General features: G+C 41.1%; 1 protein-coding gene across 8 annotated transcripts in view; it reads left to right on the top strand.

Annotated features, from left to right (window-relative positions):
* ARHGAP22 (Rho GTPase activating protein 22) overlaps positions 1 to 20,574 on the top strand; it is a 148,968-nt gene that overhangs the window by 96,590 nt on the left and 31,804 nt on the right. For 6 of the 8 annotated variants that reach the window (XM_090145172.1, XM_031607680.2, XM_090145170.1 and 3 more), the window contains one exon: positions 12,854 to 13,030. In XM_090145172.1, the coding sequence (XP_090001298.1) occupies positions 12,854 to 13,030 (177 nt within the window). The remainder of the gene's footprint in view (positions 1 to 12,853; positions 13,031 to 20,574) is intronic. The other 2 variants (XM_090145171.1, XM_090145173.1) reach the window with 1 other exon arrangement.

The following is a 20,574-nucleotide window of genomic DNA, read 5'->3' as shown; positions in this document are numbered from 1 at the left end:
AGAGGATGTGCCAGGCAACCACTAGGGCTCCTGACTGAGGCAGTAGTTTTCAAGACACAATACACTCCTAATTTTAATGTGGCTTTCCTATTTCACGAGCACTACTTTAGAGAGTGTTGGGGGAGCAATCTTCATGCTGCTCAGCTTGCTCCAGCTCATTCTTTGCTTTCTGCTTTCTAGGAATGATGTTGCCTTTGCACTCGTACATCACAAATATTCAGAAAGTATTCCTTCCTGTGTGATTATCAGTGTTTGGCTAATCCAGGGTGCCTGGAAGTAGTAGATTTGTTTTTCATTCCTGGCTCCGCTACTGAATAGCCAATACTATCCTGCAATAATTTAGTGTCCTTGTATCTCAGTTCTGCATTGGTGTGTAGGAATTTCACACTGTGGAATTTGAAAACTTTTTCTAGTGCAGAGAAGGCATTTCCCTGCTGATGCACAATATAACTTCAGGAAATAATTTTAACCTCTCTGTGCCTGTTTCTCCTTAGTTAAAACTGAAACACTGGTGTTTATTTCTGTGACAAATATTCCGGCAATGCAACGTATATGATTTCTATTTATTTAAACACTCACCAAAATAACTTCCATTTGTATGTCCTTGTTATAAGATATTTGCAGTGATGTTACTGTTTTTTATCTGAGCTGTACTGGATATCTGTAATTGGACAGAGGAGTAATAAAACTGCATTGGAGGGAACTGAGTCTTAGTGTAAGGTATATGATATGAAGAACTATTTGTGCTGTGTCTCCTTCTGAGAATCAGACTTTGCTAATGTTTAGACTTTAACATGGACAGGCCTAGAACATCTGTAAGCACAGAATGTTTTACTGTATGTATTTGCATATATGCAACTCTTTGTAATCATTTTTCTGTAATGCTTTCATGCCTGTGTACACATACCACCTCGTTTACATTAAACAGGAGAAGAGAATTAATAAACCTCCTCTGTGTAAGTCTGTGTCTCTCTTAGATGCAGCTGGTTAGTACAGCAGAGACCAGACTGGCAAGGCATTAGTATACTGACATCTATGGGTTTTCACTTTCATGTTGTGGACCATTGAAATAAAAATAATAGTGACAAGCAATTTTCTTTGTCTTAAAAATTGGTTGCAGTCACAAGATGTGCAAGCTTAAAGCTATGATTCCCCTCCTTATATGTTCATTTAGGGACTTTCAAGTACACATTTGCTCTCAACAATAAATAGGGAAGGAAAGAGGAAGCAGCTGCCATACTCACCTGATACCTTCTGCTACCAAACTGGAGTTCAGACAAATCATAAAGCCATCTGTGATGTTTTCCAGCCATGTAGACCATTAGACCAAATGCTTCTTCTATTTCCAGAGCTTCCCTGGCTCCCTGGGTACCACGGCTTCATTGTAGATACATAATTCATTATGTGGAAAGCCACTGTTTTAATCTAATATTAAAGAGGCAGCAACTCAGCAGGTGTCCCCAAGGTAAGGAAGGCCACATGCTGCTGGCAGCAGCTGCTGGCTTCAGGCTTATCAAGATTTTTTTTTTTTTTTTTTTTTTTTTGAAACAGAAGCTGGAAGGCTTTTTAATATACCATGCCATTGGCTCAGCATATTCCCATCCTCTGTCTGTTATCCTGCCTTTGACTGCGAAGACAAAAATTCCTATAATGCACTGTCTGTGATGGCTGCGTACAGTTCTGTGCTCTCAGGAAGGAGCAGAGTGAAGAGGAAGAGGTTCACAAGGTGGATGCACCCTGCTGCCTTCTCTTGTCAATGCACAAAGTGAGCTAAACACATCTGTGAGGCAGGGCCACCAAAATCAGCATGGTCAGAATGGCTTTACTGCTCCTGGCAGCATAAAAATACCCAAATTCATTGTCTTAAGGGAATATGCTAAGCAATAAGGCTGATATTCCATTGCACTCATCCAAGTGCTAAGACTTCTGTGGCCTAAATCAGTATAATCAGATCTAATTTTTGTAGTTAATGTCACTCTGGCAGCCCAACTGGAAGCGTTTGTGTTTGAGTTCTTTATCACAACATGCAGAAAACAAAGCTTTACAGTTTCTTGATAACAATTTTGTCATCTCTGTTTGAATGTCATAAAACATACTGATAGTTGGTTTTCCTCAGCAGAACATATGGAATACACACATGTAGTTGCAAGCAATATACCTGCTCGTCCCTTTACATGGTACTTGGTCCTCAGCTGAGAGAAAATTCAGCCTCTGAATATTCCTGGTTCTCTATAGAGACTTTTCACGGGGTAACATTTCTTGCTGCAGCAGTAACTTTGGAGTACAGTTACAGAGTTTGGCCAGCCAATGTGAACATTCTTGCATTGGAATGAATTTGCTGTGCAGACTTCAGAACCTGTGGGACGTGTTCTCATGGCTCCTAGGTTCCTCTAGGTTGCCTTGTTAATAAACCAGAGCCACTTACAAGGCTTATGATCAAGCTTTGGTCATTAAAATTTGCTTGAAGCAGAACAGAGACCTGTTAGTTTGTTGGCACTCCTGCAATCTGTTTTCTATTTGATACATTTGCACCACAAGTCGCTACAAACTCTAGATAGTAGCATAAGTTGTTTTGGAAGGCCTTTTGGCAGTGTATTGTGCATCTTGGGGTCAGCCTGAGCTTTATTACTTGTGTGTACAATGTAGAGGTGAATGTGTTAACTGGCGAAAGAGACAATGCCTGTAAGCAGGCCATGGGCATATCTTGTATATGTGTTGAGATTGTAGAGGTCAGAAGAGTATGTATAGCTGTAATATCCTAGTATGCTTTAGTGGCAGTGAATGCTGCAGACTGGACTTCCTCTGGGAGATCGAATCTTAGAGAAGGCATCCTGTGCAATGCTCCCTTTTATCTCAGTGGGGAAAGTCCACCAGCTGAAGACATCTCTTAGGATGAGTTGTTGCTTACATACCAGGATTTTTTCATTAATTGTTTAAATCATATCTAAATCAGCAAGTTTTTTTTTTTTTTTTTTTTAATGAAGTTACATCTGCTAATGATTAACCACTTCAAATGAACGTTTATGGGCTTTTTGACAATACTGTTAACGAGGAGAAATACGTCCATTGCCACTGGGTGGAGAGAAGTAGAATTGATTTTTCTACAGCTTTGTTCTGCTAGCAGCCCATTGACAATTGTCCTAAAGCACAAAGATTTGAGGCCCTGCTTTGTGCATCAGCATAACCTCAATACCAATAGCCATCCATGAGTGTGTTCCAAGTCTGTAATGCTTAGCCCAAGTGACAAGTACTGATTGTCCTTTTTGCCAGGCAGCACTATTGTCATAAGTGAAAAGTAATGTGTTACACAGTCCTGTTTAGAAGATGCATTGGTTAACCAGCACATAGCCAGATATAGAAGGAGACTGCTGTAAATTGCTATTCTATGCAAACTGTAGAAAGACTGGGATCAGAATATCTCATATAGCATTTAAATTCTGCTTTAAATCAGTAATGCTAGCTTTTTTTTTTCCCCAAATTTGCTAATATTTTATGAAAGGCATACAGTATATATTCTTTTGCATTTGAATTCCTTTTCTGCACTAATGTGTAACAAATAGCTTTTTTTTTTTTTTTTTTTGAAAACAAAGTCTGTAAGTACTGAGTCCTTAATGATAGTTCATGTATTTGCTGCTGCCAAAACCATGCTTGTAAAGCTTCAGTCTCTTCACTGAAGAAAATAATGTTTGTAATTGGTTGGCTTGATTTTCTGAAGAACTCTGTATTCATTCTACAAAAGAAACAGAGTCCTGTACTGGCTTAGCTGAGAGCGCTGCTCTCTGCAGCTGAAACTGTACCAGCTGATGGCTTCAGCTCAGGTCTGCTTCATGTAGAGTCCTGAGCACTGACTAAGATGGCAGACAATGGTCTTTAAAGAATTTCTCACTATTTTCAAGTTTCATTGTGGAGTTAGGTGTAGAGGAAAAGAAGAATAAGGCTTATGTAGAAGATAGTTTTAGTGAGACTTATTTAGAAGGCACAAGAGACACTTCATTCCTATCAGTGAGCATACCTGGGAAATGTGAGCACAACAGTCCCAGAAGAATTTAGAAATTGGATATTATCTTGATAATATTTGATTTTGCTATTCTGATCTAGTAACTCACTGCTCATCAAAATTTAAAATTTCCTTCAACTCTTGTCCCTAGTGTTAAAGATTTGAAAAAATTTGAGAGCTAGAAAGTTGCTTGCGGTTACTTGGTAATGCATAAAAATTATCCAGTCATCTTCATTCAGGTATTTCAAAACATGAAGGATCGTCATCTTTGGTCAGGAAAGAATTTCCTCCTTAAAATAGTGTGTAAACATAACCACAGTTGGAATACATAATTTGATACATTCCTCAGAAGTGTACTTCTAAAACTTGCTGCCTTGGAGAACCATGCTGAGCCATGTGGCCGGCTTTACATAGATGTGCCGCTATTTTCTGAGTCTTTCATTTATGCATCTGTCATTTTGTTGTACCCTCAAATTCCTAGTTGCCTTCTGCAGTGTGTCCTGCAGGGGCTCGCATACCCCTTCTGCCAGTGGGCACCCAAGTGTGTGTCTTCTGCTGGCCTCAGAAAATGCCTTCTGGACCTTCAGTCCAGATCAAATGACAAGGACACACAGGGTCAGAAGTTCGCATAGCTTGGGCAGTTGCACACTTCATCATTTTTAAGGGTTGAGTTCATTGAAGTTTTATAGATCTCGAGTGTATTGAGGAAAGGCTGAAGAGTTAGTGTTCTGGACTGGGAGAAAGGAGGGTGAGAAAAAGCATCCTCCTGTTGGTACAAGGCTGTCAATGGATCATGCTGGGGAAAAAAGCTGCACAACTTTTTCTTTCTCCCCCTCATCACCCTCACTTGAGACCTCAGACTTTATTTTGTTTCAGGACTGGGGTGGTTTTTGGAGGGGAAGAAATCTTTTTTTCACTCCTGTACAGAGGAGCAAAGGTTGTCTGTCATTTTAAGAAAGACATTTCATAAGATAAACAGCCTTCTAACAGCTGGTGGTGTCAAATAGGCTTTGAAAGGAAGGGTTTTTTTGCAAATGAAAGAAGCTGAACTGCAAATAAGCCTGGGCTCTCAACACCTTGTTTTCCTGCAGAAACATTCATTTTGGCAGAGTGTGACTGATGCCAAGGAGCAAGATACCTGTTGCTTGGCAGGCAAATAGTGTTGGTATCAGCAGAAGCAATGCTGTACCCTATATTTTTCTGCTTTGTCAGCAAGTATTTCTTCAATACACAGTGACCATGACACTGTGCACTGAGAGCTCCACCCAAGAAGCTGTTATTTCTACTATGATTCAGGTTTGGAAGTCAGTGGATTTAGTCTGCACAGTGACTTCCTATCAGGAAACATGATTTTAATCAAGCCACAAGGTTTTAATTTATTTGATCAAACTGTCAATTATTTTAGAGCCTCATCCCTGACGCATAATTGGAGATAATTAGAGTGTAGTTACTTTAGCATTCCCACTCAGGATGCAACACACAAGTCACAGCAGAGGCAAAGTGGTTTCATGCAGCTCCCAGCAATTGGTGATTTAGTAGTTTCTCTTTGTGTAATTGCTGATAAATTCCTATGCAAAATGGTCCTTCTGACTTCCTAAACTAAATGTGAACATCTTGGAAAGGTTTCTTCACTTTCTGCTACCTAGTAGAACCTGACATGAACAAATCTCAAAGTAATAACAATGCTTAAACACAGCTGAGAGCATGTTTCACATGCCCTAGAAACCTTTGTGGTCAGGGAGCCGGCAGGATCTTAGTCAATAGTTCTTCTTTTCATGGAGCAAAGTAGTTGTGGGCAGGAGCTGGAGGGAGTGGTGCCTGAGCTGTGTTGGTGCAAGGAAGATGCTGTGTCCTTGAGAAAAATAATGTATTCAGCAGATGTGTGCTATACCTGGGCTCATCTCAGCCCTAATTATTTGGCTGCTCCAGTGGAGATGGCCCTCCCATAGTTGTGCATTCAGCTTAAATAAGTTCAGACTGTACACTGCAGCTACAGTGAGCAGCACACCCCAGGCCAAACAGCGATCTCCTCACAAAATTTCAGATTCTTGAAAACATAGAGGTTATTTGAAGTGAATGATAGTGTTAACCTGTTCCTCTAGTTTAATTGGCAATGTAGATGACACCTACCAAGAAAGGAATTTCCAGGCAGGAGTTAAAAACAAAACAAAGGTCAAGTTCACTTGATACCAATTTTGTGTATAAAAGATGAAAGATTTAACCAAATCTGTATTTATTGCTTATAATTTTAGAAATCATACACGTGATTCTGACAATTGAAATAGAAAGCTAGCCTCAAATTTTTAAGGGTTTTCTGTAGCTTATATATCAGTACAGAAAATCTGTGGTGCCTCTATTCATGTTAAGTCTTGTCAGAATTTTTGCATAGGAAACCATAATTCTGAGCCTTAATCTCTTTGCTGGTGCTTCTTTAAACCTGTTTAATGCTATCTGAAATTCACTGCAAGACTGGTCTGAAGCCACAGAAACTATGGGGGAGGACAGGTGACAGGGCCTTTAAGTTAGGTAATGAACAGCAGTGGCTTTAGGCTGTTAGACTGCCATTATTCTCTGGGACAAGGTCTAAGATCTTAGATCTGAAAATCTCTTAGGGACTTAAGAAAATTCTTTGCTGCAACTTCTGAAAATGTGTTCATCTACTTTAACTCGCATTAAGCCTGTGGAATTTAAAAGTTTTTAAGGAAATTAGGATTCATATTTGACTGGAAAGTCAATTAGAGTTTAGTGCATACCTCTAAATCTTCTTCCTCCAAGAAAACTTAAAGCATGTCTGTTTATGAGCTGCAACTACTCTGTACAGCAAAAGGTATTTAAGATTTTTTTTCCTCATTGCTGCAACCAAAAGAAAGGCCCCTTGAAATGATTCCAAGCTATGGAAATAAAATACCCATTCACCGAAAATAATGCATATTTCTTTAGGAAAAATTAAACCAAGACAGAACAAATTGGTTTTCATCCTAAGCATGTTTCTTCTATTTGTATGCTGTGTAAGGTTTTAAAAATGTGAATGTCAAGTTTGCTCTCAAAATCTACTTCAAATTTGGGTATTCCAAATATATCTGTATGTGTGTGTGTGTATATATATATGTATATAAGGGTCTGTATATAGATAAAAATATAGAAAACATTGCAAGCAGATGTCATTGTTCACTGTACTGTTCAATTCTTCTGTTATTCCCTTGTAGCTCCTTTTAATTTTCCCTGATTTTTGTCTTCTGCTTCTTGGCACTTTCAGTTTTCTCTTACAGCTTTTCCTCATGTAGCCTAAATGGAACATTTCAAGGAATAGGAAACTGCCCTTGAAAGTTTTTCCTCCTGTTGAAGGATCATTTTGGGAGGGTGGGGAAACATCAGAGAAAAGGTAGAATTAACACTGAGAGTACTGAAATTTAATCTGCATGCTTTAGAGGGCAAGTTAACCCAAAGTTCAGATATGTTACATCATTTCACTCTCCTACAAAATCTGGGGACAATGCAGGGGAAAAGGAGTGCTCAAGACAGAGGGTTAGCCAGAATCAAAGGCAATGGCTGACAAAATGGAGTGAAGTTTCAGGTGTCTAATCCAAGCACTCTTAATGACCTCTTGCTTACTCACTAATATTTCTTCCATCCCTTTTCATAATCCAAAGATCAAGGCTATTAGTTCTTCTTACTGTGCAAAGAGATTCTCCCTTCCCCCAGTACAGCTGTCCTTCACCTTGACAACATTCATCTGCCTCTTTTTTCAGCTTCTTGCATTATAAGGGGACTTTAGAACCCTGAATCTGATCCTCACCTTTAGGACAATCATGAAGAGCAGGTCAGAGAAGATGACTCATTGCAATTGTTCTCTTCAGCTGTTGGCTGTTAGTTTTTGTCCATTTGTCAAGATCTTTGTTGCTGCTTGTCTGCAATCAAAGACTGCCCGTCACTACTTGTTGTAGTATTGAGGGCAAACATGTCCTTTGAGCCTTGCCTTTTCCAGACACCAGCACTTTCATAATTCAGCCTTGAAACTGCCTTTTACCTCCCCATGTGCTGCAGCAACATGTGCGTGGCCAACTCAGTTTCACCCTACTGGAAATGCCACTCTGCTATCCACACCAAAGCACTGCAAACATGTAAATATACACACACACACACACACGCATTTATAGTTATGTAAATGTTCAGTGAAGTTGATATGATGACAATACATAAACACATCAGTAGGCAGAACTATGTAAGAAATGAGGGAAAGGCAAACCAGATGTGGTGGAGGAGGGAGGGAAATGATCTGAACAAAACAAGAAGCTGCCGACTTCAGCAGAACCTGAAAACAGCTTTGCTTGAGAATAAAAATGTTCCTTTTTTATGCACAGTGAGGCAGGACCACCTCCTACGTGGAAGTCCAGTCCTATTCCTGCTGAATTTCTGTTTCTACACTGAGAAAGAGGATGTAAGGCTTAGCTCCATAAATAGCTCAACGCTTCCAAGGTTTCCTCATTGGAAACAGCTGTATAGAGGGACGGGTGCAACTGAAGGGCTGTTCTGAGATCTCTGGGCAGGAGCACAGGCAGGACAGATACATATGGCATAATGTTAGTCTTAAACTTTGTGCTTTCTGGTGAATGAATACCAAACTATGGTGGCATGAAGGTGCCTGCACACTGTTGGCAGACAGTTTTATTTTCCTCTGATGCGGAGCTGAAAGTAATTCTGGGAAGGGCTGGGGTGCTGCCCCTGGCAATCCTGAGCTAAGCAGAGCTGGACTCTGAGGGCCAATCTTGTTCGAGTGAGGACTTGATTAAAGATGAGTGAGAAATTCTGTTCAAGGGAATGGAAAGCCCTGGTCTGTGTTTAAAATCGTTAGCAGAGTCTTCCTCGCTAACGTGGTGCTGAGGAGGCAGGGCCCTGTTTCTTTTGTGCAGCAGCAGTGCTTTTGTGCTGCAGGGCTGGAGGCTCTCAGCTGCTCAGTGCAGAGCGGATCCCTGTGGGGCAGAAAAAGAGGTGCGGCGTCTGACAGTGACTTCTTGTCACTGGGATGGGCAAAATTAAAATTCCATATCCAAACATTTCTAGGTGGAAGGATTTAAAATTGATTTCCATTTCCTAAAGACAAGTGTGCTTGAATCCATACAGTGTTTGAATTGTTCAGTTGTGTTGTTTCAGTTCAAATCTGAAACTAGTCTTCTGTGTTTGAGCTTGGAAATGAAATTTGTGAATTTGCAATAGCATTCTAGATTTCTCTAGAAGATGTAGTGGAAAGGAAGTTTTTTCTTTTATTCTGCTTTGAAGATATAAATATTTGAATCGATCTGTTTTTCTTTCTTGAAATTACTAAAACTCAAAAGCAGTCAAGTTCTACAACATAGAGACAAGCACCTGACCTTCGCACTTTAGGAAGCTCTAATTCTGTTCATTGCCTCAGTGTTGTAGTAGTGAAAGGAGCCAGCAACGTGCAGAAAGGAACATGATTAGAAAGTTATAAAAGAAAAGTTATTTATAGGTGGGTCTGCTTGCTCTATCACTGCTTATTCATCTTATGCTAACATATGAGGCTTCCTCTGAGAAGCAGTTCTGAAGTTCTGGTTTGTACACCAGTGTCCCTGCACAGAGTTGTATTTATCTGCTTGTGCTCTTGTGACTAGTCGCTACTGACTCTCCCACAAACAGCTTACAGGATCATGACCTTGCTCCAATTTAAAGTTCAGTGGGAGAAAGCTAACCGCAGAGGAGCTGTACATGTAGTTTTTGGCAGTCTTGAGCCTAGGTTCTGCAGCATGCACAGGAATCATTTTGTTTCCCATCCTGTTCTTACTTTTTACAGACTCTAATAGAAATACAAATATTTTTCCCTAAATGCTCGCCTGAAAAAGGTCCAAAAAAATTTAGAAGGCATCTGGCAAGTTTGATGTAACATTTTAGGGGCCAAAGAGCTGGAGTCAGGTCCCTGTGGTACAGTGATTCAGGGGGAAAATGCTGAGATGCCACTTCTGCAGAAGTTCAGTCATCTGTAGTCTTCATCTTCCTTTGCTTGTTATGCTTCATATGGCAACCTTTGCATGCACTAGTTCAACTCTTCTTGCAAAATTTGCAGTCTGTAATTCATTCTGAACTAAGTCTCTTCTCTCTTCTTGTACTTTGTGGTTTAGCTGGGCAAGATTTCATATTAAATTTAGGAATGGGATCTGTTTTATCTTGACCAGATTCAGTTGTTCGCCAGCAATATGGCCCATTCAGCACATGCACTTGTAAGTACGTGGATGCTCTAATAGACTACAGTAGAGCTAAACAGCCCATTTTTCAAGGCCAAGATATATCCAAATCAACTGGCAGCTATGAATGCTTTGACTATAAGGTTCGTAGTTGCTGGTAATAAAAATAAGGCTTTAAAGCTAAGAAAGAAACTAAGGGGATAGCTGGAAGTCAGCCAGAATATTGTGTGTCTGACTGAGGTGAAAGTGGCTAGTGTAGTGTTACTTAGGGAGTGAAATAAAGCGAAGAGGTGTCTGTTATGGGGTGAGTGGAGTCCTTTGAGGTCTGGTGCTCAATCGCCCATTTCATTTCACTGCAACACTGAGATCACTGAGATTGTGTCTCTCAGCCATGCCTATTGGAAGCTGGGGTAAAAAGAAGTTCTGGAGAAGAGGAGTGAAAAGAGACCCTGCAGAAGAGTTTCCCATGATTTTTGACTCTGAAGGTGGAGAAAAGAGAGTTGGAATAAATGAAGAAATGAGTTTTCGGAGTGTTTGGGCCTGGCAGTACAGAGACATGGTAACCTATCAGGGCCTGGAAGAGGACCAAAGGAAAAACACGGGTCCACGTTGCATACTGCTTTTAAATCTGGGGTGGATGCCAGAGCCAGAACACAGCGTGGTGTTCAGTGCCTCTTGCAGCTCTTGTGCTTTGTATATCTTAATGAGCAGTTTTGGGTGCCACTGTTTCAACAAGACAAAGGGCTGTTAGGGAGTGGGCAAAGAAGGTATGCAAAGAGAGTCTAGAGGGCAAGGTATGTGGGGAGTGTGGCTGAGGTCCTTGGGTTTGCTCAGTGCAGAGCAAGGAGCTGAGGGGAGCCCTCATGGCAGCCACAGCTCCTCCACAGGGAGCGAAGGGCGGCGCTGAGCTCTGCTGTCTGTGACAGCGACAGGGCCCAGGGAATGGCATGGAGCTGTGTCACGGGAGGGGCAGCTGGGGGCTAGGGAACGGTTCTGCACCAGAGGGCTGTGGGCATGGAACAGGCTGCACAGGGCAGTGGGCACAGCCCTGAGTGCTGGAGTTTGAGGAGTGTTCGGACACTGCTCTCAGATGTAGAGTTTGGAATTGAAATGGTCCTGTGTGGAGCCAGGGGTTGGACTCTGTGGTCCTTATGGATCCAGACCAACTCAGGATATGTGATTCTGTAAATACATATATCATTAAATATAATATATGAATATATGAATATATATTCATTAAATTCAAAATGGGAGACTCTCTGGGAGGGTGCTGTAAGGAAGGAATCCTAATTTGGATATATGTGGGGAAAAAAGATCCTGCCTTTGTTTCCTAAGCTGCGTACCTAGTTCCAGGTGGCCTGTCATCTCTGTTCTTTACTGAAAGACTGCCTCAGTTTCCTTTGTTCATTGAATTGCCACAAAATCCTTCCCAACACATTTCACACTACTCTTTTTGCTTTGCAAATCAACACATAGTCTTGGGTGATGATAGGCCAGGAGTCACTTAATCATGAGAAAAAGCAATTCCATGGCTTGCAGGCAGTTTCCAGCTTGCTCCTTCTCCCAGATTAGTGAGAATTTATGAGCCACACATATAAGTCTGTTGTGCAGAAACCACTGTGTACTGCTCTTATCTCTGGATCCCATAGACAGGCAGCTTTGGCTGCTCATGCAGACTAGCGGCTCCAGCTTGCTGCAAGGTACTGGAAGCTGGGTAAGTTGGACGTGGCAACGGTACAGCAGCTGCGATATCTCTGTGGCAAAGCCAAAGGCAGTTTCCATAGTGATGGTTAAGCTCCAGGCCATTGGTGATGCAGCTGCTGCATTGGACAAGATCAGCATCTTCTTTATACACAGGCTTCTCTAATGAAACTCTTAGGTGTTTGTATGGCCTCATTTGGTTGTATCCAGCTCTGGGATGTAAAACGAGAGATGAGGGGAAGGTTTAAACTGGCTGAAGTAAGTACTCAGAAAAAAAAAAAAAAAAAAAAAAAAAAGTGTAAGTGTTTTAAATCTTAGAACATCCTCAAATGACTGTTGCAAGAAACAGCTTGAGTGCAGCTAGTATTTTGGTCAGTACTTTCTGTGATATCGCATGCCAATGTTAATAGCTCCCAAGGTTCTTATTTCAAGCTGGAGAATTAGATTTGTGTTCCCAAGTCCTACTTCCTCTTCTAAAACATTGCAGCTGGTTTGGATCCAAAACCAGAATGTGTCTCTTTCTATACCAAGACCATACATTTTCAGGGACTTGAGGAAGCAGATGGTTTTGCAACTTCAGTATCTCAAACATTGAATTGTCCTAGGATTCTCTTGACCTCTCCTTCTGGATATCTCAGCACCTCAGCATAGATATATGAAATTAATTTCGAGCTCCTTCTGGAGGGTCCTACAGCCTATGGTCTCCCTTTGTTTACTGCTGGGGCAGCAGGCACAATATCTCCAAGTTCTTACGCTGGAAATGCACATTTTTTACTTCAGCTTTGAATTCTTATCAACCTGCTTTGTGAGTGCTGCAGCATATGAGTAGGAAATGTGTGTTAAACTGCTCAATTAAAATAATTATTTGATAATTTTGACCCAGAATTTTAGTAGTTTTAAACATTAATTGTTCTCATGTGAGCTAGAAGCTAAAATAAGTTTATGTTTTATCTTTCAGCTGGTGCAGGAGACCGGGAAAAGATGCCTGTAAATCATGAAGCTTTCCTGCTCATGGCTAATTCCCAGAATGAAATGGAAGATTGGGTGAAAGCCATCCGACGGGTTATATGGGCTCCTTTTGGTGGAGGTATTGCAAATAGCTCACATGCACATAAATTAAAACATTTGCCTCAAGGTAAAACATATTCTTGTGATACTAGGATATGTGTAACACTGTAAAATCACTGAGATGCCTAGATAATCTCTTGATTGTCTAAACTGTTTTACAGCACAGAGATTGGGTTAGGCTTTTTTGCCAGGGGATGGAAGGGAATGGAAGCGAAGGTCACATCCACACTGTATTACTCACAGTCAGAAATGGTGGTAATAACAGAAACATCTCTATTGTCAGTGCCCAGTTTCTTAAAGCTGATAACTACTCTGCGGATCTCTCTTATTCTTGTGGATGTAAAAGAGTATGTCCAGTTATCTCTGGTTTCCACCTCAAGGGCAGATGCCCATCTTTAACCTCCTCGCAGACAGAGGCTGCAAAACTCTTTATTTGGTCTGAGCCTCGTTGACAAGACTGAGCTTCCACTGGCTTGACTGTGGGGGAAAAAGAACAGGGTCAAGTTGAGAGAGCACCTGTAAAGTGTACCATAGTTGACAGTCCCTGTATTTAAAATGAACAAAAATATTGATACTGTACTGCAGTCTTCAAATTCTCAAGTTGTAAGATTAGATGGACGTTTTAACAGTGTGGTACAGAACAAGTGTTCACAGATATTTTCTGCTGGGTTCACTGTTGGTGGTAGCAACACTTTGAAGTGGCTACTGATGGGCATTCATGCAGATAGTGATATCATGTGTAAATAGTGACATCAGCCTCTTTTAAGAAGTTAAAGGATGAAGATATTTAAGATTGTAAAGTGCTAGATAAGAGTTAAGTAATACAATTAGCTTTGCTGAAATTAAATTACTAATTCCTGAATCTAGAGTAAAAAAGTGATCAGTGCAATTGAATTTGGCTGAAGTAAGGCTGCTAAGAAGATCCAGCTGGCCTAAGCTGCCCTGTAGAAGTGAAGCATAGTTGGAAAGAACTGAAATTGTGTATAGAGTTTTTATCTCTGGATAAAAGAAAATGGCTGATCAGACTGGCCTTAGCTCTTTGCTTTGCTACTCAAATTCAGCAGCCTAAATCTAGCTTTGTTATGTCTGTTATACTCTGCAGTCAATGCTACGTGAGCAGATTCTTATTCTGTGGTTTCAGCACTCCTCTGAACTGGCTGTGCACTACCTGCAGTGGGCTTCTCCCACCTTGCAACTGTGTTGCCACCACATTTGGTTTTGCTGATACTAGTGGTTATGCTGTGCAGGGGGAAATGACCTGGGAGGAAAAAAAAAAAAAAAGAAGTAGGAGTGAATTAGTTTTGAGGTGGATTGGCTTCTTCGCCCAGCTGTGCAGGCAGGAATAGCAGCAGTTCTATCACAGTGAGGGTGGTGGGGTGGAGAAGGACATGCTTGTTCATTCTGGCTACAGCCCATGCTTCAATTGGCTTAAACAAACCATGGAACTGCATCCTCAGTCTCTCTTATAAGAATGCCAATAACTGGGAGATAGTTAAAACATCCAAATCATTGTTTCTAAATGATCAAGACTATCCCTCCTTTGTCAGAATCAGAGCAGGTCGACTTCTCTGTGAGTGAAATCCCAGCCTACCTCAATTGTGGGAGAACTGTAAACATAGCTGTCTCTGTTTTAATTGAATAATTTAAATCTGCTTTGCTACCGCTGCTAATTTGAGAGCCAAGTCTTATCTATCGTCACTTTTTAATCTATGACGCTAAAGGAATGGGAGTTAGGAATTATAATGCAGGCTTCATTATTAGTATGTAAATATCCAGCTCTGGAGAAGGCTGATATGGTGTAGAAATGAATTATGCCAAGATAAAATGAGAGGCTTAGCCCCACTTTAATCTTTGGTGATGTATTGAAGAAACATATAAATCAAAAAGGCTGAAGGTATCTTCTTATGTGTTGAGCTGCACACATGAACTATGTTTAAAGGTGAACAGCAAAGTTTAAAAAAAACAAAACAAACAAACAAAAAAAAAAACCAGAAAACACTCCAAAGCTGCTGAGGATCTGAAATCATTAATAGAAGACATGTTCAGGCTTAAAAGCCATATGGAATGCATTTGAAATGTAGTCTTAAAATAAAATCCTAGAGTTCCCAACTCTTTTAAAGAAGAGTTGTCCTGTTTATGGAGAAAATAATTTGGAACCATTTCCCTAAGTTTTAGGCTTCTGAATTCTTGAGTCTAGTCCATCCCATTCAGAGTTGAGAATTGGGAGTAAGCTGTATGTTTTGAGTTTATGTCTTCAGGAATAATGTTTTTACAGAGGCTGGATACAAGTGAATTTTGGAGCATGTTCTGACAGTGTTTAAAATTGTTTCGTCTGATCCTTCTTACCTCCAAGAGGAACAAATTTTGCTCTGTGTTTACACCACTGAAAGTTTATCTAGAAAAGTCCCTCTGAGCCTTACGGTCATGTTGTTCTCTGGATGCTTTTTAATATGGAAGCCTTGTAGTTGTGACATAGTACTAGAAGTATAGCCTGTCCACAGGCTTGGGTGAGAGTGAGCCTTCCAGCATCCTCTGAAATGGGATGTATGGAAAATACTGGGAGTAGCAAGGTGGAGAGGGGATCTTTCCTCACTCTGTAAATCAGCACTGGGATTGTACCTCTGGTCTGAAGAAGAAATATGGCTACTTTAAGGAGGTCCCTTGCCATCTATTCACCTCTTACTTTTCATGTCTTCTTCATTTTTGATTTAAAACATAATGTGTCTCAATCTGCATTTGGGCCTGGTGGTACAAAAGCAGAGTTTTTCAGTGTCCTGAGCTGAAAGCCATGAGGTGTGTGTAGCACTGTTACAGGGGGACAGAATTAAGTTGTGTTAATCATGTGCTGTGTTTGTGTGTTTACTTGCTGTTTCTTGCCATGAGCAGTTCCTTGCTCCTCTGCCAGAAATGCATGTCCCAGCCCCTTTCTTTCTCGATTACCTTATCCTAATTCCTCTTCCTTGTTATCCTAAGCTTTCATCAGTTCCTTGTGATGGAAAGGGAGTAAAACAGTTGGAGAGAATATGCTTCCCTTAGGCAAACAAGGAGAGCTTTACCGGTGAAAGCATAATAATTCTGAAGGAACTCCATGACCTTTTTTGCATATGAGAAGAAACATTGCTTTTTAACCGATGGACTGTGCAGAAATGTCCACTGGGAAAGCTGCTCTGCTATCATTAATTCCAATTTCTCTATATGGACAAAGCTTGACATGTGGATTCTTTCTTTTGCCAGCAGAATAGTGCAGAGGAAGATTCTGCTGGCAATCAGGACCTTATGCAAACCATATCTTATGTTTGAGGAGAGCTGAGAACCAGAAGAGGATTTTCCAAGGTTCAATTTAATACCCATCTCAGTGTTATTATTAGTAGAGTAAGGGTAGTCCTACATAGGCCTAATGAGGTATCCTATTTTTACATAAGTAAATGTCTTTGAGATAAAATCTGCATGAAAGAGAAGTCACTGTTTTGAAGGATCTGATGTTGTTATGAGATGCATGTCCACAAGGATGCCAGGTTCGTTAGGAGCTCTGGTATTATGCTAAGTCTTGTGAGTTTGGGGTTTAATTTTTCTACATGTTAGATGGGGATTTTCCAATAACACCATCATGACCACAGAATTGTATTTGTGGATTTAGGATGCTAAGATATCAGAGAAACAAAGAGGTATCTTCTGCTCTTCTGTCTGCCCAGTATGAAGACTGAGAACAAGTTTCTGCTCCATGTCTGTTTAGAGGGCTCCCCTAGAGTGGCAGACTAGAGGATTCCTGCCTGGGCCTCAAAGAGACCCCTCACTGGGTTGCAAGGTAGGCTTCTCTGCTTAGGCTTCCACAGGTGTGTGGGGAGTGGCACTGGGTGTTTGTTGTGCCTATGTGCTGTTATCTCTGCATGGAGACAGCTGGCGCCAGGTTCAGCTTATCAGTGTTTGCTCTTCAGCGTTGTCTCATAGGAGGAGGTGGGCCCAACTGAGGGGAGAGAAAGAGAAAAACGATAGGGGTTATGAGTTCAGTTATCTGCCTAGGACTAGGAGATGCATGAATAATCTGTGAGGAGATGCTGGCTAGCTTTACCCCAGGAAGATTACAGGAAGTTACACTTGTGGATATAGATGCTCAGATGCAGAGCTGAAGTTGGGAGCAGGTCTTGCTGTCTGTCTGAACTGCTCACAACAGAGAAAGTTTTAAGGTTTTAAGGTCTTCCTCTGAGATCTGATCAAGTCACCTTTTTTTTTTTTTTTTCCTGATCATCAGATGTATTTGGGGCTTTTCTTGCTTCTTTATGCCCAGTGTATTCCATCAGAGGTAGAACAACGCTGCTGTCCTCATTTTTTGTCAAGGAGGAATTTGAAGTACTGAGCAGTCAAATAATTTGCCTGAGGTAACACCAAGTATCTGTAAGAGAGCCACTCTGGAGGCATTGCTCGACAAGGTAGATAGTAGAGTCACAACCCTGGGACTCAGGGGAGTAGTTGCTTTAACTGTTCAGAGATATACTTGAAAGAGTCCTATGGAATAGAGTTCTGGAGAGAACAGGGGTCTAGGAGAGCTGTTTGATTTTCAAGGATTTCCTCCTCCAAGCTCAAGAACAGTCCAAACTGATGTGCAGGAAATCAAGCAAAGGTGGGAGGAGGCCTATGTGGATTAAAAAGGAGCTCCTGACAATGCTCAAGCTTAAAAAGGAAGTATAGGAGGAGTGGGAAAAGTGACAGGTGAACTAAGGAAAACGTAGAAAAGCTTTCTAAGCATGCAAGAATGGACTTAAGGAAGATAAAGTCTGCACGGATTTGAATCTGATGAGTGATGCGACTGTCAACAAGAAAGGCTTCTTCAGTTATATCAGCAGTAGAGTGAAGACCAGGGAAAATGTAGGTGCACTACTGAAAGAGATGGGAGACCTGGTGACAAAGGATGAAAAAGGTGCTAAGGTACTCAATGCCTTCTTCACCTCGTGTTTTACTGCTAAGATTTGCCTTCAGCAGTCCCCAGTCCCTGAGACCAGTGGGACAAGGAAGTTCTCTCCTCAGCAGCAAGTGTTCAGGTTAGGGAACTCTTAAAGAAAATGGGTGTACACAAGTCAGTGAGACCTAATGAGGTGCATCCAAAAGTGCTGTGGAAGCTGGCTGATGGTAGTAATCTTACACAGAATATGCAGTTGTTGAAGGTTCCACTCCCATCTTCAGTAAGGGCAAAGAGGACCTGGGAAATACAGGCTGGTCACCCTTACTTCTGTTGCTGGGAAGGTAATGGAGCAAATAAACCTAGAAACTGTTTCCAAACATATTAAGATCAAAAAAGTGAGTGAGAATAGTCAAGATGGATTTATGAAGGGGAAGTCATGCTTGACCAACCTGGTTATATTCCGTGATGAAATGTCTGGCTGGGTGGATAAGGGGAAAGCAGTGAATATTGTTTATCTTGACTTCAGCGAGGATTTTAACACTTGTCTTCTGTAACATCCTCATTTAAGGATAATACAGTAGATACATGGACAGTGAAATGTACTGGAAACTGGCTGAACTGCAGTGTATGAAGGAATGTGATCAGCAGCCCTAAGTCCAGCCTGCAGGCAAGTAAACTGTTAGTGGTGCACTCCACGGTTTGATGCTGGGACCAGTACTGTTTAATATCTTCATTAATGACCTAGATGATGGGACAGAGTGCACCCACAGCAAGCTTACTTATTGTTTCTGAAAGGAAAAATTTATGCATCAGATGGTTTTGCCATCATTCAGAGGTACCTCAACAGGATGGAGAAAGGAGTGAAAAGAAACATCGTGAGCTTCGACAGAGACCTGCACCTAGGGAGGAATAACTGCAGGCACCAGCACATTCTGGGTTGACTGTCTGGAAAGCAACTTTTCAGAGAAGCACCTGGGACGGTGATGGATGACAGGTTGAACATGAGCCAGCAATGCACCCTTGTGGCAGTGAAAGCTGGCAGGATCTTGTTCTGCATTAGGAACCGTGTTGCCAGCCAGCAGGCTGAAAGAAGTAATCCTTCCCTGCAAATCACGGTAGAACTTGTATTAAAAGGATCTTGTACTCCAGTGGTCGCATAACTGATAAGATGTAAAATATATCCAAATTTAAGGCCTCCTCTTTCTCTCTCTGTCTCTCTCAAAAACAAACAAAACACAACTGAAAAACCAAAACCTTTGAAAAGGATATTGGAGAAGATTCCTCTTACAAAGAAGATTACCTCTGATAGGAATATGGAGGATTTAAAAAGGGCACAGTCAGAAGGTTTAAAACAAACAAAAAAAAATTTCATACAGTGCAGAATTAATTATGAAACTCATTGTCACAAGATATGGAAACAAAAGTAATAAATGGGTTCCAAATAGAATTATACAAGTCCATAGAAGGTAAGTCTGCCTGAGCTATCAAACAAAAATGTCTGGATGTAGTCGTTAACTTCATATATATCTCGTATTGCTAAGAATCAGAAAGTATCAGTTTTTACTTTTGATAAAATATGGTGGTGCTTGTGCCTTCTTTCTCTTCAGTAGCAGACTGTTGTCCTCCTCGGCTAACGAGTGCCATGGAGAGCTCAAAGTGGCTGTGCAGTTGTTGTGTTGTGGTGGCTGCTGTCTGTAGCATCTGGTCTGACCAGTACCTCCTGCTGCACTGCCAGTTGCTCAGTGAGGTTGCTTCTGTGTAAGCATTAGATTCGTGCTTTGTGTCTGAAAGCTGACAGGCTTAAAACACCAGTGATTCTCACTGTGCGTCTTCCAGTGTATGATTAATGGGACAAACATGTTCCTGTGGTGTTTCTCAGCTTGCAGGCAAGTATTTTAATTTCTCTGTGTTATTCCTTTGATGGATGTTATGGGACTCTTTGATTACTGAAGGGGAAGGGTACTTTCTCCTTAAAAGTTTCAATTTTAACCATTTAAGAGCTGAGAATGAAGAATGCACCCTGTTTCTTTTCCCATTTCCTTGCCAGTTGCTCCTCCTTTCTTCTCCATCAGAAAGTAATCAACCTTGCAGTTTCCCCTTGCTAACTTCTGAGTTGCAGCTCAAGGAAGTGACATTAAACCCTTGTCCTCTGCCAGAACTGTTCCTGAAAAGTTGGCAGGTTTACTATAATGTTTTATCTATTTTATGAATTGGAGCTAAATGCTATCCCCTCCCCAACTAGGGATGATTGAGTTCAGCTGTGACTAGAGCTTAGACATGACCTTATTCTTGAGTGGTGAAGGTGTACATTATGTTTTATATTAGCTGAGAATTTTAGTTGGATAGTGAAAGCTAAAAGTAAACGTGGAAATTAACTAATAGTTTTCATCATTGGTTGAGTTGGAAGAAGCAACAATATGATGCTTCTCAGTGACCAATTGTTCTTAGGATATCAGTCTCTCAGGTTTGAAATATGGAAAGGCTTGAAGGCATAAGCTTGCTAATTTTTCTGAATGGGTAAAAGAGTCTGTTATTACAAATTTCAGAGGTGAGTCTAGATCACTGGCCTTGCCATGTTCCAGAATGGTCAGAAGTCTGGGCGATTCATTTCATTCTTCACCAGAGACCAGTGTGAGGTTGCAGCCTCCACGATCCTTGCATTTGGACCCACAGCTGGAGTTCTAGTCCTTTTCTGGTGACAGTAATTAAACTGT

The sequence above is a fragment of the Phasianus colchicus genome, chromosome 8 (genome assembly GCF_987193195.1).
Source record: "Phasianus colchicus chromosome 8, bPhaCol1.hap1.1, whole genome shotgun sequence".
NCBI classification, from domain to species: domain Eukaryota; kingdom Metazoa; phylum Chordata; class Aves; order Galliformes; family Phasianidae; genus Phasianus; species Phasianus colchicus.
The sequence above is the reverse complement of the archived record's forward strand: the minus strand, read 5'-3'. Positions and strand labels throughout refer to the sequence as shown.